Source organism: Lactuca saligna, chromosome 7 (assembly GCF_052625555.1).
Source record: "Lactuca saligna cultivar CGN05327 chromosome 7, ASM5262555v1, whole genome shotgun sequence".
Classification (NCBI taxonomy): domain Eukaryota; kingdom Viridiplantae; phylum Streptophyta; class Magnoliopsida; order Asterales; family Asteraceae; genus Lactuca; species Lactuca saligna.
The window spans coordinates 177,951,608-177,968,288 of record NC_136423.1 but is presented as its reverse complement, the minus strand read 5'-3'; the positions used below and the strand labels follow the sequence as shown (position 1 = coordinate 177,968,288).

At 35.6% G+C, this 16,681-nt stretch overlaps 2 protein-coding genes across 2 annotated transcripts; one reads left to right on the top strand and one right to left on the bottom strand.

Annotated features, from left to right (window-relative positions):
- Positions 1-334: 334 nt before the first annotated feature.
- Positions 335-1,518, top strand: LOC145004811 (uncharacterized). The gene is made up of 2 exons (XM_078963811.1): positions 335-765; positions 851-1,518. Exons 1-2 carry the CDS (start codon positions 482-484, stop codon positions 1,374-1,376), a joined length of 810 nt encoding a protein of 269 aa, XP_078819937.1. The 5' UTR covers positions 335-481; the 3' UTR covers positions 1,377-1,518.
- CYCB3;1 (cyclin b3;1) lies at positions 1,444-6,811 on the bottom strand. Its single transcript, XM_078963809.1, has 24 exons — positions 6,688-6,811; positions 6,570-6,612; positions 6,427-6,481; positions 6,252-6,339; positions 5,259-5,316; positions 5,111-5,159; positions 4,933-5,026; positions 4,814-4,849; positions 4,609-4,666; positions 4,459-4,516; positions 4,298-4,379; positions 4,149-4,181; positions 4,000-4,057; positions 3,875-3,923; positions 3,523-3,616; positions 3,393-3,450; positions 3,091-3,312; positions 2,896-3,018; positions 2,707-2,796; positions 2,467-2,628; positions 2,333-2,392; positions 2,156-2,254; positions 1,892-2,070; positions 1,444-1,801 (listed from the first exon to the last, which is right to left on the bottom strand). Exons 2-24 carry the CDS (start codon positions 6,582-6,584, stop codon positions 1,663-1,665), a joined length of 1,959 nt encoding a protein of 652 aa, XP_078819935.1. The 5' UTR covers positions 6,585-6,612; positions 6,688-6,811; the 3' UTR covers positions 1,444-1,662.
- Between the last annotated feature and the right edge of the window lie 9,870 nt (positions 6,812-16,681).

The following is a 16,681-nucleotide window of genomic DNA, read 5'->3' as shown; positions in this document are numbered from 1 at the left end:
TATGTTTTATTTCTAACATAAGAAATAACAAAGTGTTAATATATATATAAGTTTATTGCTAAAGGTATCCCATCAAAGCTATTACAAAATCATTTTATTTGTCATATTAGCTTACATATAGGTTAAATATCATAATTAAATTAGCTTCTATACAAATATTACTTGTTAGTTAAATTATCAATACGTATATAAGGTATTTATGTATGATATTATTAATAATCATTCAAAAAAACGTGTTCAAGTCGACCCGCTTCGATCCGACCCATAAAACAAAAATCAGAAAAATCCCGGAAACGATCACAATTATTCACAACCACCAGACAGACACACCCACGTGTCTCCATTTACGTGACGAAGATGATGAACACACACCCACAACACACATTACACACACAACACATTGTTGAACAACAATCTGCAACCCCATGTTCGTTTTACTGGATTAGGTTAACCTAATTTCTTCTTCTGCGATCATAAAGCTATGGCTTTCACAGTAATCCCCAATCTATCTCCTCCAACTTTCACTCGTCTCCATCTTCATCAATCCTCACAGAAACCTCCATCTTCATCGCATTCCGCAACTCACCACAACCATAACGGTGTCAGTCTACAATCCTCCGTCGAAACGCCGCCGGTTCGTGTCAGGGTTACTCCCCCGAGCGATCCTCGACAAGATTTCTACGTTAATCTCGGCTTAGCTGTTCGAACTCTCCGCCATGACTTGCCTCTCCTCTTCTCTACAGATCTCAATTACGAAATCTACAGGTACGAATTTACTCCTCCATTGCAGACTTGAATTTCTTTGGAATTTACTTTTGCTCCAATCGTTGTCGATTTTTGAATTTTACAGAGACGATATCACCTTCGTTGATCCTCTGAACAAGTTCACCGGAATCGAAAACTACAAGCTCATCTTCCGTGCATTACGTTTTCACGGCCGTATCCTATTCAAAGACATCTCCTTGGAGATTTTTAGGGTTTGGCAGCCATCGGAGAACCTAATTTTGATCCGATGGAACCTCAAAGGAACCCCTCGTGTCCCATGGGAAGCTAAAGGCGAGTTCCAAGGTACTTCCCGTTACAAACTGGATCGAAATGGCAAAATCTACGAGCATAAAGTCGATAATCTAGCTTTCAATTTCCCTAAACAGCTAAAACCAGCTACATCTGTTCTTGATTTTGTCTCTGTTTGTCCTCCTGCTACACCTAACCCTACATTCTCATGGACTACTACTACTACCCTAGATTCAACCTATTCATCTTCTTCATGGCTAGACTTCTATCGTGCAGTTAAGAACACATTGGATCCTAGCTATACCTATGATTATGATTATTCCGGTTTGCTAGATTACCAGCTAGTTGCCACTTGTTTATAGTCAGTGTGTTCATTTATTGTTATGTATACACATACTCTACATTATACGATATAACAACACTACACAATAGATAGAGTTGATTGTGGATCATTTGATTTACGATATAAAATTTGTATGCAAAATGCATTCAATTCTTCTATTACAGGATGAGTTAAACTACAATAGATTCAAAAAAGTTCACTTTTTTTTTTTTGTGAAGAAGATACATGACTACAGACCATAATGTAAAAAAAAAAAAAAACAATGGTCTCTGATGTGAGATCCAACTAAGATATTGGTTCTAAAATCAAGAAGATGGAAGCCTGTTGAGAGGTCTGATACTTGCAACTTTGTAGTTATGATCGCTCATGTATTTATCAAATGTAACTTTCAGCACGGCTTTTCTTGCACTTTGGTGAAATCTCAAGATCATTTCCGCACAATCTCTATATAAAATATGAAATAATGTTATTATTATTATCAGATGAAAAAAAAAGGTAAGGTTACTATCAGTTAATTTGATGAAAGAATAGTACCTAATTTGATGTTCGTGATAGTGAGAATGTTTGGATAGAAGTGGGGTCCATGGTGGGGCCAAATGGAGAGTACATCTAGCAACATAAATAGCTGATGCACATAGCAATGATGGCTTGAAATGTAAAGCATCATATTCCACCAAAGATAGCTCGATCAGGAAGAATGCTAGGTTTTCAAACTGAAAAAACAAAAATGGTTGTAAATTAGTATATAATTAATTTGATATTAAAACTATTTGGATGTAGAAATTGTGAAATACCCACCTCTTTGCTTCCATGAGCAGCTCTAAGAAATCTCAGCATGAAAACATATGGGGTGGGCAAATTAAGACGAAAGTTGAGTTTATGTAAAATTGTTGTCTCCTGATAAATTAAAAAAAAAAAAAATGTAACAATCAGTGGAAATACAATTATATGGTTAAAAAAAATATATAGGTATACCATTTTGAGCATTTGATCTCTCGTGTATAACTCTGCTGAGATGCTAATTAATTCCATAACCTGGAAAAGATAGAAACACACAATAAAAACAAGAAATATGTAAATTAATCAAGTCAATAGCAACATTTATTTACCTTTGGATGCCAAAAATCTTCATATTTGGATGCTAACAAGAGCGATGTGAGACCAACTAATTGCATTTCGTTTTTCTTAATATTAACAACGGACAAATAATAGTCTAACAGTGTCACCATCAAATAAAGCGTCTCTTGCATCAAATCAAACTTCAAATGTACCTGTAATTATAAAAAAACCTAGTTGTAACTTGTGCTTTGAAAGAGGTACAAAAAGAATAAGGGCAACTATGTAGTTACTTCTATGAGCCAATTTATGAGAATCCCCCGCATTTGAGGCGTGATGTCTGTTTGGATGTCCATGTAATTCTTCAGTGACTGATGATGTGCCTGCAATGCATTCATAAGCAATTCAAAACACTGTCTGTTATCATGACTCACATATGCATAAAAGACGAAAATGCCCTCAAAAGATATGGTAGAACTCACTTCGGTAACCCAATAATGCTGATAAATCTCATCAACATATTCAGAAACTTCAAGTTGATTGCGATCATCATATATACTTGGCAAAATCTCCTCCTTTGTGACACTGGCAAGATCCTTTAGCATCTACAAGGGAAACGTATTTTTGTCACTCAGTGTTGCAAAAATAAATATATTTTTCAAGAAAATTTTATCAACCTTTGATCCTTCGATTAGCAAAGATGTGTATGATTTTCGACGTCTAGATTTCCCATTATTAGCGGTTGGATTTGATGTTTCCTCATTTTTCTTTGATAAAACACAAGTTGCTGATGTTTCTTCCTTTTTCTTGGATAAAACAGAGGTTGAAGATATTGGTTTGGTAAAAACAGTGGTTCTTCTTGACACTTTAGGAATGCCAATTGTAGTTTTCACTGTTGGCTGAAATAACATAATAATGTGTTATGTATAAATCTTTAATAAAAAATTATTTATCTTAATAAAAATGTTATTTGACATACCTTCATTGACCTCCTAGATAATCTCTTCGTATTCCCTGTTGACGGATCTTCTGACACCCTATAAAATAATAATTTAAGATGAAATATATAGATTTTTTTATATATAATTAAAAAAAAAAAAGATACTCACATATTTATAGATCCATCACTAACTCTATTCTTTAAACGGTGGTCCCTACCATTGCTTACTTGTGGTACAACTGTTGTCCCCACTTTAGGTTTAACTGAAAACTCAAGGAAAAAAAAAGAGTTAAAGAGTGTAAACCGCAAAGAATAGCAACATACTTTCTCTTTTACGATTTTACCCTTCATAGCAATATACTTACAATTTTTACTCCTAATTATTAATAACAACACACTTACATTTCCCTACCAATATGGATAATGTACTTTATTTGTTACACATTGCCATTAGTGTTAAAAAAAATGTAAGTATGTTGCTAATATAATTGTAATTGACTTTGAAATAAAAGTCAACTCACCAGAGAATCCAAATTTATCCTTGTTCTTTGCTTTATTTCCCAAGTTTCCCTGCAAACAAAGGATAATAAGCATTCACAAGAAAAGTTTAAGCTATACAAATCACTAGACCAGAGTAGCATCATACTTTCTTGATGTCACATGTATCTGTCTTCTCAACATGCTTTAGAACTGGAAAAGATTTCCTTTCAAAAGAAACATTTGAAAAGCATTAATTCAAAAGGAATTTTGGGGTATTAATGTAAAAGAACAAGAAGACACCATTAGAATAGAAACCTTTGTGGTGGGCGATAGTTCCTAGTAGATTCCCTGAATAAATTAATTAAAAGTAATGATTACTAACAATCACAATAGGATATGACAAGACAGGACAAAATAGGTGCAAAAGACGTAAATGCCCTCATACTGATTTTGACTACAATTACCTTGGAACATAACCAACAGCTTCTTTACTTTGTAGCCTTGTTCTTGTATTACCATCAAAGACCTTTGAATCCTTGTTGCCAACTATGTTTTAGGTACAAAATAAAACCTAAGATGCTAATCAATAATAAGATCAGATATGAATTTATATACAAAATGTTACCTCTACCCTGTGTAACACGGCCTTCAACAGCTTCACTTTGGCTTCCAACACGTGTTCCCTATAAGAAATTAGATTTGATAATTCATAATTGATATTAAAAAGAAAAAACAAACAAAGATAAACATCTAAACATAACCACTAAATGAATACCATTGAAAGTTTGCCTGATAAAGAACTCGCATTCCTTGATTTTGTAGCAATTGAAGCCCTACAAATTCACATCATACAGTAATATAAACACAAATAGATGCTTATGACCAGATTAAATAGTGTATTATAGAAAACTAGAGTAACAAAAAGGGTAAAATAATAATAATAATAATAATAATAATAATAGCAATGTTGGTGTGCATACCGTTGTGAATATGCCACCTTTTCCATTTTAACTTTTCTGCAATGTTTTAGACAAAGTGAATTTGTTATGGTTAGTTGAAAACAAAGAAAACTGAAGAACTTAAGACCAATGCCACTCACCCAGAATTGGAGCCGTTAAAAGCTTCATTCTTTTCAAGATTACCCTGAGAATTGCTGATATCTCCCAGCACTTTTCTTGCTGCTTTACCTTGAGCTGTGATATGAAGCATAAATTTGTTAAAAAGTTGTACAAACAAGAAAAGTTGTTTTACTGAAAGTTAAGTTGCGTAATGCTTACTGGAGTTAATGTTTTTTACATGAATCTTGTCCAATTTGTTGAGAGCACCCTTCATGATTATTACATAAAAACATGGGATTAGCATTTTCCAAATAATGTATGCTTTTGACATTAAGAATTTAAGATAGACCCTTCATGTGGTGTTAACCTTTAGACAAGTGGCTTGAATTTGACTGGTTTCGGCTTTGACTGGCATAGACTTCCTTCTAAAAAAGAACAAGGTTGGATATCAGAAACCACTATAAGAGAATCAAAAAGGCTAATATATTTAAGAAGAAACAAGTTCCCACTAGCACATTCTTTTTGTGGGTTGTGGAAAGATGAAGAGGCTGAGGTGCTGTTTTTCTTTTTCACTTAATGGTTACACATCTTAATCTGATAAGCTATGTATGGGTGTTTCTTTCTAAATAAATGCAGAAAGAATAAGCTTAATAGAGAATGTTGGTGAAAGGAAGCTTTCCCCATTAAGTCCTAAATAATCACAAATTTCCATTTCCCCAAGTATTCTGTCATTTCTCGAATAATTTTTAAAACATTATTTATCCAAACAACACTTAATCAAAACATACCCTAAATTTTCTACAACTTTGGTCCCTTTTCCCATTTTATCTTTTCAAACGGTCAGCAAGTCTCTAATACACCCCTTGTTAGTCATTATCCTCGTTGAAAAACTAATCAAAGTATTGCATACATTGTCTTTAATCAGTCTCTTTAAAAAAAACCTTTTGGTCTCATCTTTACTTCTTTAGATCATTTGATTTGATTAAGGAGCCTAGTCTTCTTTCCTCTCATCATAGGCAACATTTAGATATTTGTCCCTCCAGTCACTCTCCTCCTCTTAGATATCTTATCAACTAACTACACTTTTTTTGACTCTAAATTGTAGCTACACAAACCAATCACATTGTCTTGACAATTGGATTAGCTCCTTAACCTAGCACAATTCTCATCAACATTTAGGTCCAACATAGCATGCAGTTAAAAAATCCCATTAGTTCCCAGAAATATGTATTTGTTTCAGAGGAAACCCTACATGATTCTAGTTCCTTGTAGATCAAAGTACAGAATACAGCCAAAAAAAGTAGATCGGCAATCAATCGTAAAACTCTACAAGTAAAGGCAATATTGAATCAAAACTTACGTAGTTTCAGCAGCAGCATGATCCCTACTATGAACCTTAACCTTTTCATTTTCTGTATACACCTTGAAGCTTCTGACTCCACCTATTACTGAAACAATTTAAGAGCTAAAATAAGAACAACGTAAGTTGCATAAAGTAGAAAAGAAAAAAGTCGCGTGAGGAGAAATTGAAGTACCACTCTTCCTGGTCTCAAGTTCTCCAGAAACCCTACTCTTGAATGTGCTTAAACCCTTGATTTAAAGAACAGAAACATCAATCTACTCAGTGCAGGTAATTATAAGACGAAGAGAGCAGAAATTATCAGGGTTTCAGTCGTACCTTAACAGCTACCATTTTGTTTCACCTCCTCTGCATCCGCAATCTGTCAAAGAGTAAGGATATGGTAGAATTACTCGGATGGATATTGATTGAATTCAATTTGGGGTCTGAGATTAACCTAGAAAGCCCTAAACGTTGATTCTGACGGAGGGATCTTAGAGATTTAAAATTTGGGGGTTCTTCGCCTTTTTTAGCCGTTGCGTTATGAGGTTTTCAAAATCGCTCTTTTTACACAGCTTCTACCGCCCATGAATATCACATGGACCCCGCAAATTTTACCCAAAATGGTTTGAATTTGTGATCATAAACAATAAAACAATATTATTATTATTATTATTATTATAAAAAAACCCAACCAGTATATATAGAAAAACCCTTATATTATTTTTATATTCAGAAAAACCCTTATATTAATAATTATTAAAAAAAAAAACACAAGGTTTTAAGAGAAATTGATAACTAAAAATCTAATGTCGCTTATATTTTTGTTTATCAATACGACACTGATTTTAATTGGGATAAAAACAATTAGTTAAGGAGGAAAAAATTAACCATATAGAGAATACAATCAAGTGAAAGTAATTGAAATGTATTTCGGTTTGATATGTTTTTGTATATAATCGAAGAAGTATAAGGGATATATATATCATATTATATTTTTAGCTGATCGTTTGTCTTCAAAATCTACAATTTAGTTTTATTTGAAATGTAAATAATAATATAAGAGTTTTTCTGAACATAAAAATAATATAAGAGTTTTTCTGAATATAAAAATAATAATAATAATAATAATAATAATAATATTATTATTATTATTATTATTTTTATTATTTTTATTATTATTATTATTATTTTTATTATTATTATTATTATTATTATTATTATTATTATTAACTATGTCATCCTATAAAAAGATATTAGATTTGATTAGACCTGGCAAAATATGACACGACACGAACCCGACATGAAATTAACATGTTCGGGTCATAGATTTCGACATGTTTATGTAAACGGATTCACACAATAATTAAACAAATATAGTTAGTGTCAAAGACTTTCAATTAGAAAATAACTGGAATATGACCCGCTTAATTATATATTATTTATTATAAATTTCATATTTTTATAAATATATTATATGTTATAGACTTGTAGTGGGCCAAACTGTTTTCATTTTGTCTTCTAAACTTACTAAAAATTTTGTCACTCCATCTCCTAACACCAATGTTTTACTTTTTTATTTTTGTATCCATAACTCCTACTTTCCAACCTTTATAATGTTTCAAACGACATGACACAACATATTTACAATGTCTAAACCTTAACCCGAAACCCGAAATGAAACTGACACGAAAATAAACGGGTTGACACGACATGACACGATAATTAAAACGAGTCAGGTTAGGGTCAAGTCCTTCTGCCCGTTTAATGTCTTGACACGACACGACACGTTTGCCAAGTCAAGATTTGATGAGTTGTATATACAAGGAATTTATAGTTTTTATTAAAATATATAACAAAATTACTATGAAATCTATAATTATAATAAGATTAAACCAAATAACTTTTAAGAAATTTGATAGGAAAATAAGAAGATTTGAATAAAGAATAGAACACTATAATTAATATTAACTATGTATCCTATGAAAAAATATTAATGAGTGTTTATATAAGGTATTTAGTTTTTATTAAAATATATAACATTATTATCAATAATTATTTTTTCTAGTCTTCTTGCATGAAATATAGATTTTTGTTCGAGAAGTTTTTAGTCCAAGATATTTAGATAATATTGTAGAACTCTTCAATACCTTTATATGCATTTAAAGATCGCCGAAATCGGAGTTGAAACGAAGAAATTATGATTGTTTGAAGTTAAAAAGGTTTTGGGTTTAGTCTGGTACGATGGGCATAAATTGAGTACGTTTGGCGTACTAGGTACGTTGGGAGGAAATTAAGTATGTTGGGCGTACGCGATTAGCGCCCAAACCCTATTTTTATGGGTTGAGTCCTATTTAAGCTCCTTAACTTCCCCAAACTCATTCCATTCTCAGCATCCACCTCTCCAACACCCTCCTTTGAAACCCTAACCATAGTTTAAGCCATGTGAGCAAAAAGAATGTGCTTTTAAGTGCTTCAGAGTGTTCGTGGTGCACCTTGGAGAAATAGGAACTCATTGAAGAAGCGTTGGTTGCATTAAAGCTTGTAAATCTAGACCTTGTTCACCTTGATCTTTTTTTAGAGGTATAAATATTGAATCTTGATGATGCATTTGTTAGATCTAGCTAGTTTTGGATGTTATGAACTTTTTGTCACTTTAGTGCATAAAGTTTAGATCTTGAAAGTTTGTGACCTTGTTATGGATAAAGTTGGAAACTTTATCCATCTAAACATCATTTTGATTTAGATCTAAAGGTATGAAACTTAGACCTAATGGATTAAGTTGAAAAAAGATGCATTTTTGGTCCCTTTGCGACTTAACGACTAGATCTTGTTTGTTGGGACCATTATAATGGATAAAGTTGAAAACTTTATCCATTATGAATCTATTATGAACCATAAAAATGGGATCTTGGTCCTTCTATCCCTTCCATGGAAGAGTTGTGATGTCTTAATGGATTAATAAGTTAGGGTTTTAGCTTTTGGACCTTCCCTAGCCATGGAAAGTCATAAAGGTGGAAACTTTATGACTTAAGACAATATTTTGAGGCTAGATTTGAGTTTGGGTGAAAAGTCCTTAAGGGATTAAGTGCTTAATGAAGGAGTGGGATCAGTCTGTGTACGTAGGGCGTACTCAGCTGCCTTGTACTTTGACTTTTGTTGACTTTCATGGACTTCCGTTGACCGTTGTCTTTTTTACCAAGTTTAACCGTGGGTCATACTTGAGGATTTTAGGCTATTGATTAAGATTTTATTTGGTTATGGTGTTAGTGGATTCGTGGGAGCAAGCAATGCAGAAGGGAGCATATCGCAATGTTTCAAGGTTCTTCAATTCAGGTGAGTTTTGCCTCACTGTACATATGGGTCAAAGGCACCAACGTCGGGCCACTGGTTTTGGTTATCTTAAGTAGAAGGATGTCATAGGGACTGTATATAGTCATGTAGGATAGACTGGGGACTATTGATCTAGGATCTTTTACTTGTTCCGTGTTTAGTTATGGTTCCAGAGTAGGATCATCTATCCGGGTGTCTATCTCACCTCTGAGTATATACGGTTATGCATTCCTTAGATTGTTGGTATTTAGTATCTTGCTATGTTGTAGTGATATGTTAGATCTGTATCTTGGTATATAGGATGTTGCTATGTGGTACTGATTTATAGATATGTATGTTTACCTGTACTTACTAGCTATCATCTAGTCGAGTGCTCTAGGGACTGTATGTGGTCATGTAGGATATAGCCTAAGAACTCTCGATCTATGATTTACTGCATGTTCCTTATTTGGTTGTGGCTCTAAATTAGGATCATTTGTCTGAGTGGCTATCTCACCTTTGGTTACTTATGGTTACGCATTTCATGGAGGATAACTGGTAGCGGGAGAGTGTACGATATGAGGACTAGTAGGCGGTAGTGAGTTGTATGATTGTTATTTGTCTATATTATGTGGCTACTTGATCCTGTTTGTTTATATGTCGACATATGGTAGTATTGGATTGAGGCGGCCCTGCTTGGTGTTGTAGGCCAAGATACCCAGTGCAAAACGACTGTAAGCCCTAGGCACGAAGGCTCGGGAAGAGCAGTTTGGTTGAGGCGGTAGGCCAACAAACCTTGGGTATTCCAGCCCGATGGTTGAGTGGACTCGATGCATGCTTGTATGTTTATCGTATGAGGTATTTTGGGGAAACTCACTAAGCTTTGTTCTTACCAAGTTGTTTATTGTTTCAGGTACCATCGGTCATCATGGGAAAGTGAAGGCATGACTGTACACATTCATCATCAACAATGAAGATTTTACGCTTTAATATTACTCTAATTTCAATAAATGTATTTGGAATAAATAGTTTTCTTCAAGATGGATTTATAAATGGGAAGCTCTACTTAAATAAAATGAAAAAAAATTGTTATGAAAATGAGACGTTACACAAATAGTCACTTTGGACAAAACAGAGGGTAAACTGGTTACCCCTTGTGTCAGCTTATTTATTATGCTTTGTGTGTCAGTATTGTCTATGTTGGTTAGTGTTCCTTTCAACCTCCTTTACCGACCTCAAATTGCTTCTGCCTCCCAGGATAAACATGACTACAAACATGACTGGTGCACCATCTCTCTCTCCTTTTTTTCTCCCTCTCACTCTTTTAATCCATACTCATTTTGTTTCTTTTATATTTCTGGATTTTAGATGTTTCCAATTTGGGTGGAAACGACGGTAATGAAGCCAGATGCTTCAATTTTGATTTTGGGTTTTTTTCCGATTTTGGCTTGAAACAAAGACAATGAAGTAAATGATTTACTGGTTTTTGGGCATTAAGGAATCAAAAGATTGGTTTTGGGGGAAAATGGGTGCCACGACGTGACCATAAGGAGGTCACGATGTGACGAGTAAAATGGGAAAATGCATATCAAAGAAGCATGTCACGATGTGACATGAGTATAGTCACGTAGTGAGGATGGCTACAGCCCAAGCCTATGATTTTTTAGGGCTTCCTTCGTATTTAAGTCTTTAAACTTGAAATTAGGGTTTCATCACCCGCCTTCATCACCTAGGCTTGGCAATCATGTCGTGTTCGGATTAGGGGGTCAAAATACACCAACCCGAACATGACCCAGTTAACTATACAGGTCATGGGGTTGGCGGGTTTGGAATATAAACTCATATACGACCCGTCAACCCACTTATTTATACAGGTTCACAGGTCGGAGATTCATGGGTCAGATTTGTGTTCGTGTGTTCGTGGGTCAGTTTCCATAAATAAAATAGATAATTAAACATGAATAAATTCTAGATGAAAAAGAAAATTAAAAACATTCATTGAAACATGTTCAAACTAAAACATTAATACAAACATAGATAAACTCAAGTGCTAATGTAATGGCCACGTTACTACAAACATTAATCCTACATTCCTACGAATAATACTTAATACATTTAAAAATATATAATTTCTTTTATTAAAGTTCTAAACGTGTTAGTGGGTCAACCCGTATGTTTTCTGGCAAACTCATACATGACCTGTTTAATAAACAAGTTGGCGGATTGCCGGTTTGACGGGTTGAAATACTCAACCCAAATCCGTTTATTTTGTGTCGTGTCGTAGGTCATGTCGTGGGTCGTGTCGAGAACCGCTAGACCTATCATCACCTCCTTTCACCCTTCAACACCAAGCAGGGCCGCTTCAAAAATGCCAATCTTCCACTTTTGATCTTCATTTTGAGCCCAATTCCCTCTCCAAATCACTCAAATCTTCCGCAAACTCCCGCTCATTGATCTCCTCACACTTGAAAATTCTCCCGCGCCTTGTAATTTAAAATTCAAATCTTCCAAGCCTTCAAGCAGTTGACAAGCCCACTCCGTGAATCACCTCCATATCATATTGCCCTTCAAGTCCAATCGCCTCCCAAAAATCCCGCCTCGCTAGTCTCCATAAAAAAACTGCAATAATGCTCAAGAAACTAGAAAGTACCCGAAATAGTCATAAAATAACAAAAAGGAAAATATGCATGGAAATTAACTAAAATGCGAATGAAATGTACTAAAATAAACTATAAAAAGAAGTAAATAAAATGAAGCTATCATCTGTCCAGAGCTGTAATGCCCGGTTCCTGGTATGTTTTTAAATTATAATTTTATTCATTTTTAGTCAGGAACTCGACGAGTTGGAGGCCCAAACTCGTCGAGTAGGAAACGGGTTTGGACGCAGGTTTTGAAGTCTACTCGACGAGTTGGAAGCCTTAACTCGACGAGTAGGACTGCCAGAGTAAAACCCTAATTTCGGGGTTTTTGCACCCTATTTAAACACCTTAACCTCCAAATGTTGGCCTCATTTGCAACCTCCATCACCCCAAACCCTAGCCACGAAACCCTAATCTACTTTTGAGTGTTCTTGTGCCATTTTTGTGTGTTCTTTGTGAAATTGAAGAAGAGAATCCTTAAAGAAAGAGCAAGGACCTGAAGAAGGAGAGTATATCCATAAGTTAAGCTCCATTTCTGGTTCAATAGAGTTAAAAAGTTCCTAACTTGTCCATTGTGTGCTTAGATCTCTTCACATCTCCACTTTTGTTGAGTTTTTGGTCCAAGTAGCTTGGTCCTTGGGAAATGGACGTCCCAAGTGATTTACCTTTCAGACATAGGGTCTAGAAGGGGTTTCATGGCATAAAGGTGCAAAATTTATGACCATGGAAGCCCCATCCAAGCTTTAAGGTGTCATTTTGGCCTTTTAAGCCCCAAAAGGCCATGCATGGAGGGAAAGTTTGAGACTTTACGTGTTCATTTGGTGTCCAGGGCCTAGATCTCAGTTTTCATGCTTTGGTTTGGAGTATTATGGCTTTTGGACCAATATCTAAGTCTTAAAGAACTAGGGTTTGAGTTAAACCCATTAAAAAGGACTATTAACGTGTAAAGTTGGAAACTTTACCCTTAAAATGACATTTTCAGTGTGTAGAAGAAGTGTGGAGTCCAGATCTGGAGGATAGGAGCTTAATCTATTAAGATGGCTCAATAGACTAAAGAACTCGTCGAGTCCACAGAGGAACTCGACGAGTTGGGTTGAAATGTCCCAATTTTGTAAAAGGGAAAACTCAACGAGTTCAAGGATGACTCGACGAGTAGAATGGGAAAGTCCCGACACCATGGATAGGAGGAACTCGACGAGTTATGAAAGAACTCGACGATTTGGATCGCGAGTTCAGAGTTTTCAGATTCATGGAACTCGACGAGTTGATGGACCAACTCGTAGAGTTGAGTCAACCAGGATGTTGACTTTGACCAGGATGTTGACTTTGACTTTGACCTTGACCAAAGTTGACCCTTAAAGGGGTTATGAGTATGAAAAGAGTAATTAAAGGAAATGCTTATGTGTAGGAGTTTGAGGGGGTTGATTTCAGAGCAGGAGCCTTTGCAGCTTTTTCCCAGTTATCGAGGTGAGTTACCTTCCAGTAGTAGTGGGTCAAAGGCACCAATGTCGGCCCACTAGTAGTTGATTATAGTTGAGATGATTGTCTTTGTGATAATTGTCTGGTATGCCACTATATGTTATGCTTTATGTGTTAGTATGCTATAATATTATGTGATAGTGGTAGGAAGGGTAGGTATGACCCTGTAGCCTATGGAGATAAACCAGGGGGTAGGTCGGGCACCCATATATGTCTGACAGTATGTTATGATATGTTATTATGTGGTGGTGGTACGGGTGAAATAGTCCTCGTAATCGGTTGGAATAGACCTAAGGGTAGGTCGGGCACCCATACATGCCTGACAGGGTAGGTCAAGCACCCATATATGCTTGACAGGGGTAGGTCGGGCACCCCGATATGCCTTACAAGGTTAGATTGAGCACTCATATATGCTCAGCAGGGTAGGTCGGGCACCCAGATTTGTCTGGCAGTATGTTTATTGTATGGTATGTGCTATGATGGGGGAACTCGTTAAGTTTTGTGCTTACGGTTTTCAGTTTTGGTTTCAGGTACTTCCTCTTCGAAGGGAAAGGAATCGGCATGACTGTAGCGTATCACACCAGGATTTCCACACATGAGATCGATGGGATTTATACTCTGATATTATTTTGTCATGACATGTTTTGACTATGGATACATTGGTTTTGATATGAGAGAGTTTTATGATGTTTTTAGACAAATGGTTTTATAATTATTAAATTAAAAATGAAATTTTTGGTCATAAATTTTGGGTTGTTACAAGAGCGCTCGTAACGATGTGACACTTTGGTCGTCTGATCTTTATGTAACATCCCCTCTGGCACATATCACAATATTGTCCGCTTTGGGCTCCTAACACGAAAACTTCCCAGGGGGTCACCCATCTCGGGATTGTTCTCGCCTGGGCACGCTTAACTGCAGAGTTCTTATGGGATTTGCTGCCCTCAATCCTCATGGATTTAAAACGCGTTGTGACAATGAAGGTATACACACCCCTTATAAGGAAATGTTTCATTATCCTTCCAAGCCGATGTGGGATCAGGTGCAAGTACCACCCATCTTCATTCCCCCCCTCATTATAGGGTTCGACGTCCTTGTCGAATACATCGACCCATGCCCTAACTATGATACCATTTGTAACATCCCCCTCTAATATTGTCTGCTTTGGGCTCCCGGCACGAAAACTTCCAAGGGGGTCACCCATCCCTGAATTGCTCTTGCCCGAACACACTTAACTGTAGAGTTATTATGGAATAGTTATTATGGAATATGTTGCCCTCACGACTTTAAAACACATTGTGACAAATAATGTATCCACACCCCTTATGGGATCTGCTGCCCTCACAGCTTTAAAACTTCCCATGGGGTCACACACACTTAACTTAGACCTGATCCCACATCGGTTGGGAAGAAGAACTAGGCATTCCTTATAAATGTTGTGGATACCTTCCCAATCACAACGCGTTTTAAAGTCGTGAGGGCAGCATATTGATGTGCACAAAAGTACCCACTAATTTTAATATTTATAACCTAACAAACTTAGACTAACTATGCACTTATAGGCAGTGTACCTAGTCAGATTACAGTATAGCTTAGGTAAGTCGGGTGTCGATCACAGGGAACAGTGTTCTAATTTAATATATTTACTATTAAATTAACCTAATTTATTAGTAAGTTTAAAAGGTGTTTTATCTGGTTTTTCAAGATCAGATGAACTTAAATCAAATTCAATAAATAAAACGCACACTCTTGTTTAGTTTGAATCCACTTCTCCCTTATGGCTAGTTAATGATTACAGATTATTAAGTTGGTTTTTAGTTATATTAGTAATTTAGTTCTAACTTACCAATAATTAACTAATTCATGTCAAACCATGTATGTTCACACATAATTAAACACATAACTAGTTATAATTGTAAATATGCTATGTAAGATTTGTAATATAAACGCAATTATAGTCACAATACACGCTCTTTAACACAGCTAAGCTCTATTTATTCTAATTACTAACTAAGATCGGTCAATCCTAGCTCTAACAATTCAATGTTCACTAAATCATTAGGTAAACAAGTTCATGCAGTTTCATGGTCACTAAGCTACACAGAACATGCAATCAAGCAATTAGAGAAACAAACAATAGCATGTTAGGTTATACAAATCAAACACAAGAAATTTTTACCAACTAAAATTTATCCATAAACATTTAACTATTCATAAGTTTAAAGCTTCATCTAGCTAAACAAGAGTAGCTAGATTCAGCTGCTCATCATAGCAACTAAACCTACACAACTAAAAATAATGAAAGACATGTTCTTAATTAACTAAAATATTAACCTCTATGCTTTTTGGTGTTGAAAGCCTCTTCCAGAACCTTTCTTCTGCTCTGAATCGTCTCCTGGAACTCCTTTCTTCTTGCCCAAAAAGTTCTCTTTCGTAATAATCACGAGCACTTAAATAGTCTCCAAAAACCTGCGCCACGTCGTGGCCAGCTGTGCCACGTCGTGCGCTTCAAGCTATCCGTATCCTCCAAGGAAATCCTCCGTATCGTGATGTCTATCTTCTGGAAAACCCATGCCACGTCGTGGGCTTGATTGCCACGTCGTGAATTCAGTGTTTATCGTGATTTTCTTCTTTTATTGCCTTTCAAACCTCCCACGTTCCACATATTGTCACTTTTGGTCCCTCTCTTCGAAAATCCTTTTATATTGACTGAAAATAACAATTTAAAGTCATAAGTATCATTATTCTAAACATATTATCAATTTATTAATAAAAATGTACTTAAATATTGCCTAAAAATAGGTATAAATATGGCAATATCACATATCCCATAAGAACTCTGCAGTTAAGCGTGCTCGGGCGGGAGTAGTACCGGGATAAGTAACCCCATGGGAAGTCCTCGTGCCGAGTGGCCCAAAGCGGACAATATTGTGATACGTGCCGGAGGGGGATGTTACATTGTGACTATTTTGTTTCCATTATACCACAACCTAACCAATAGGTGGTCACAACGTGGCGACC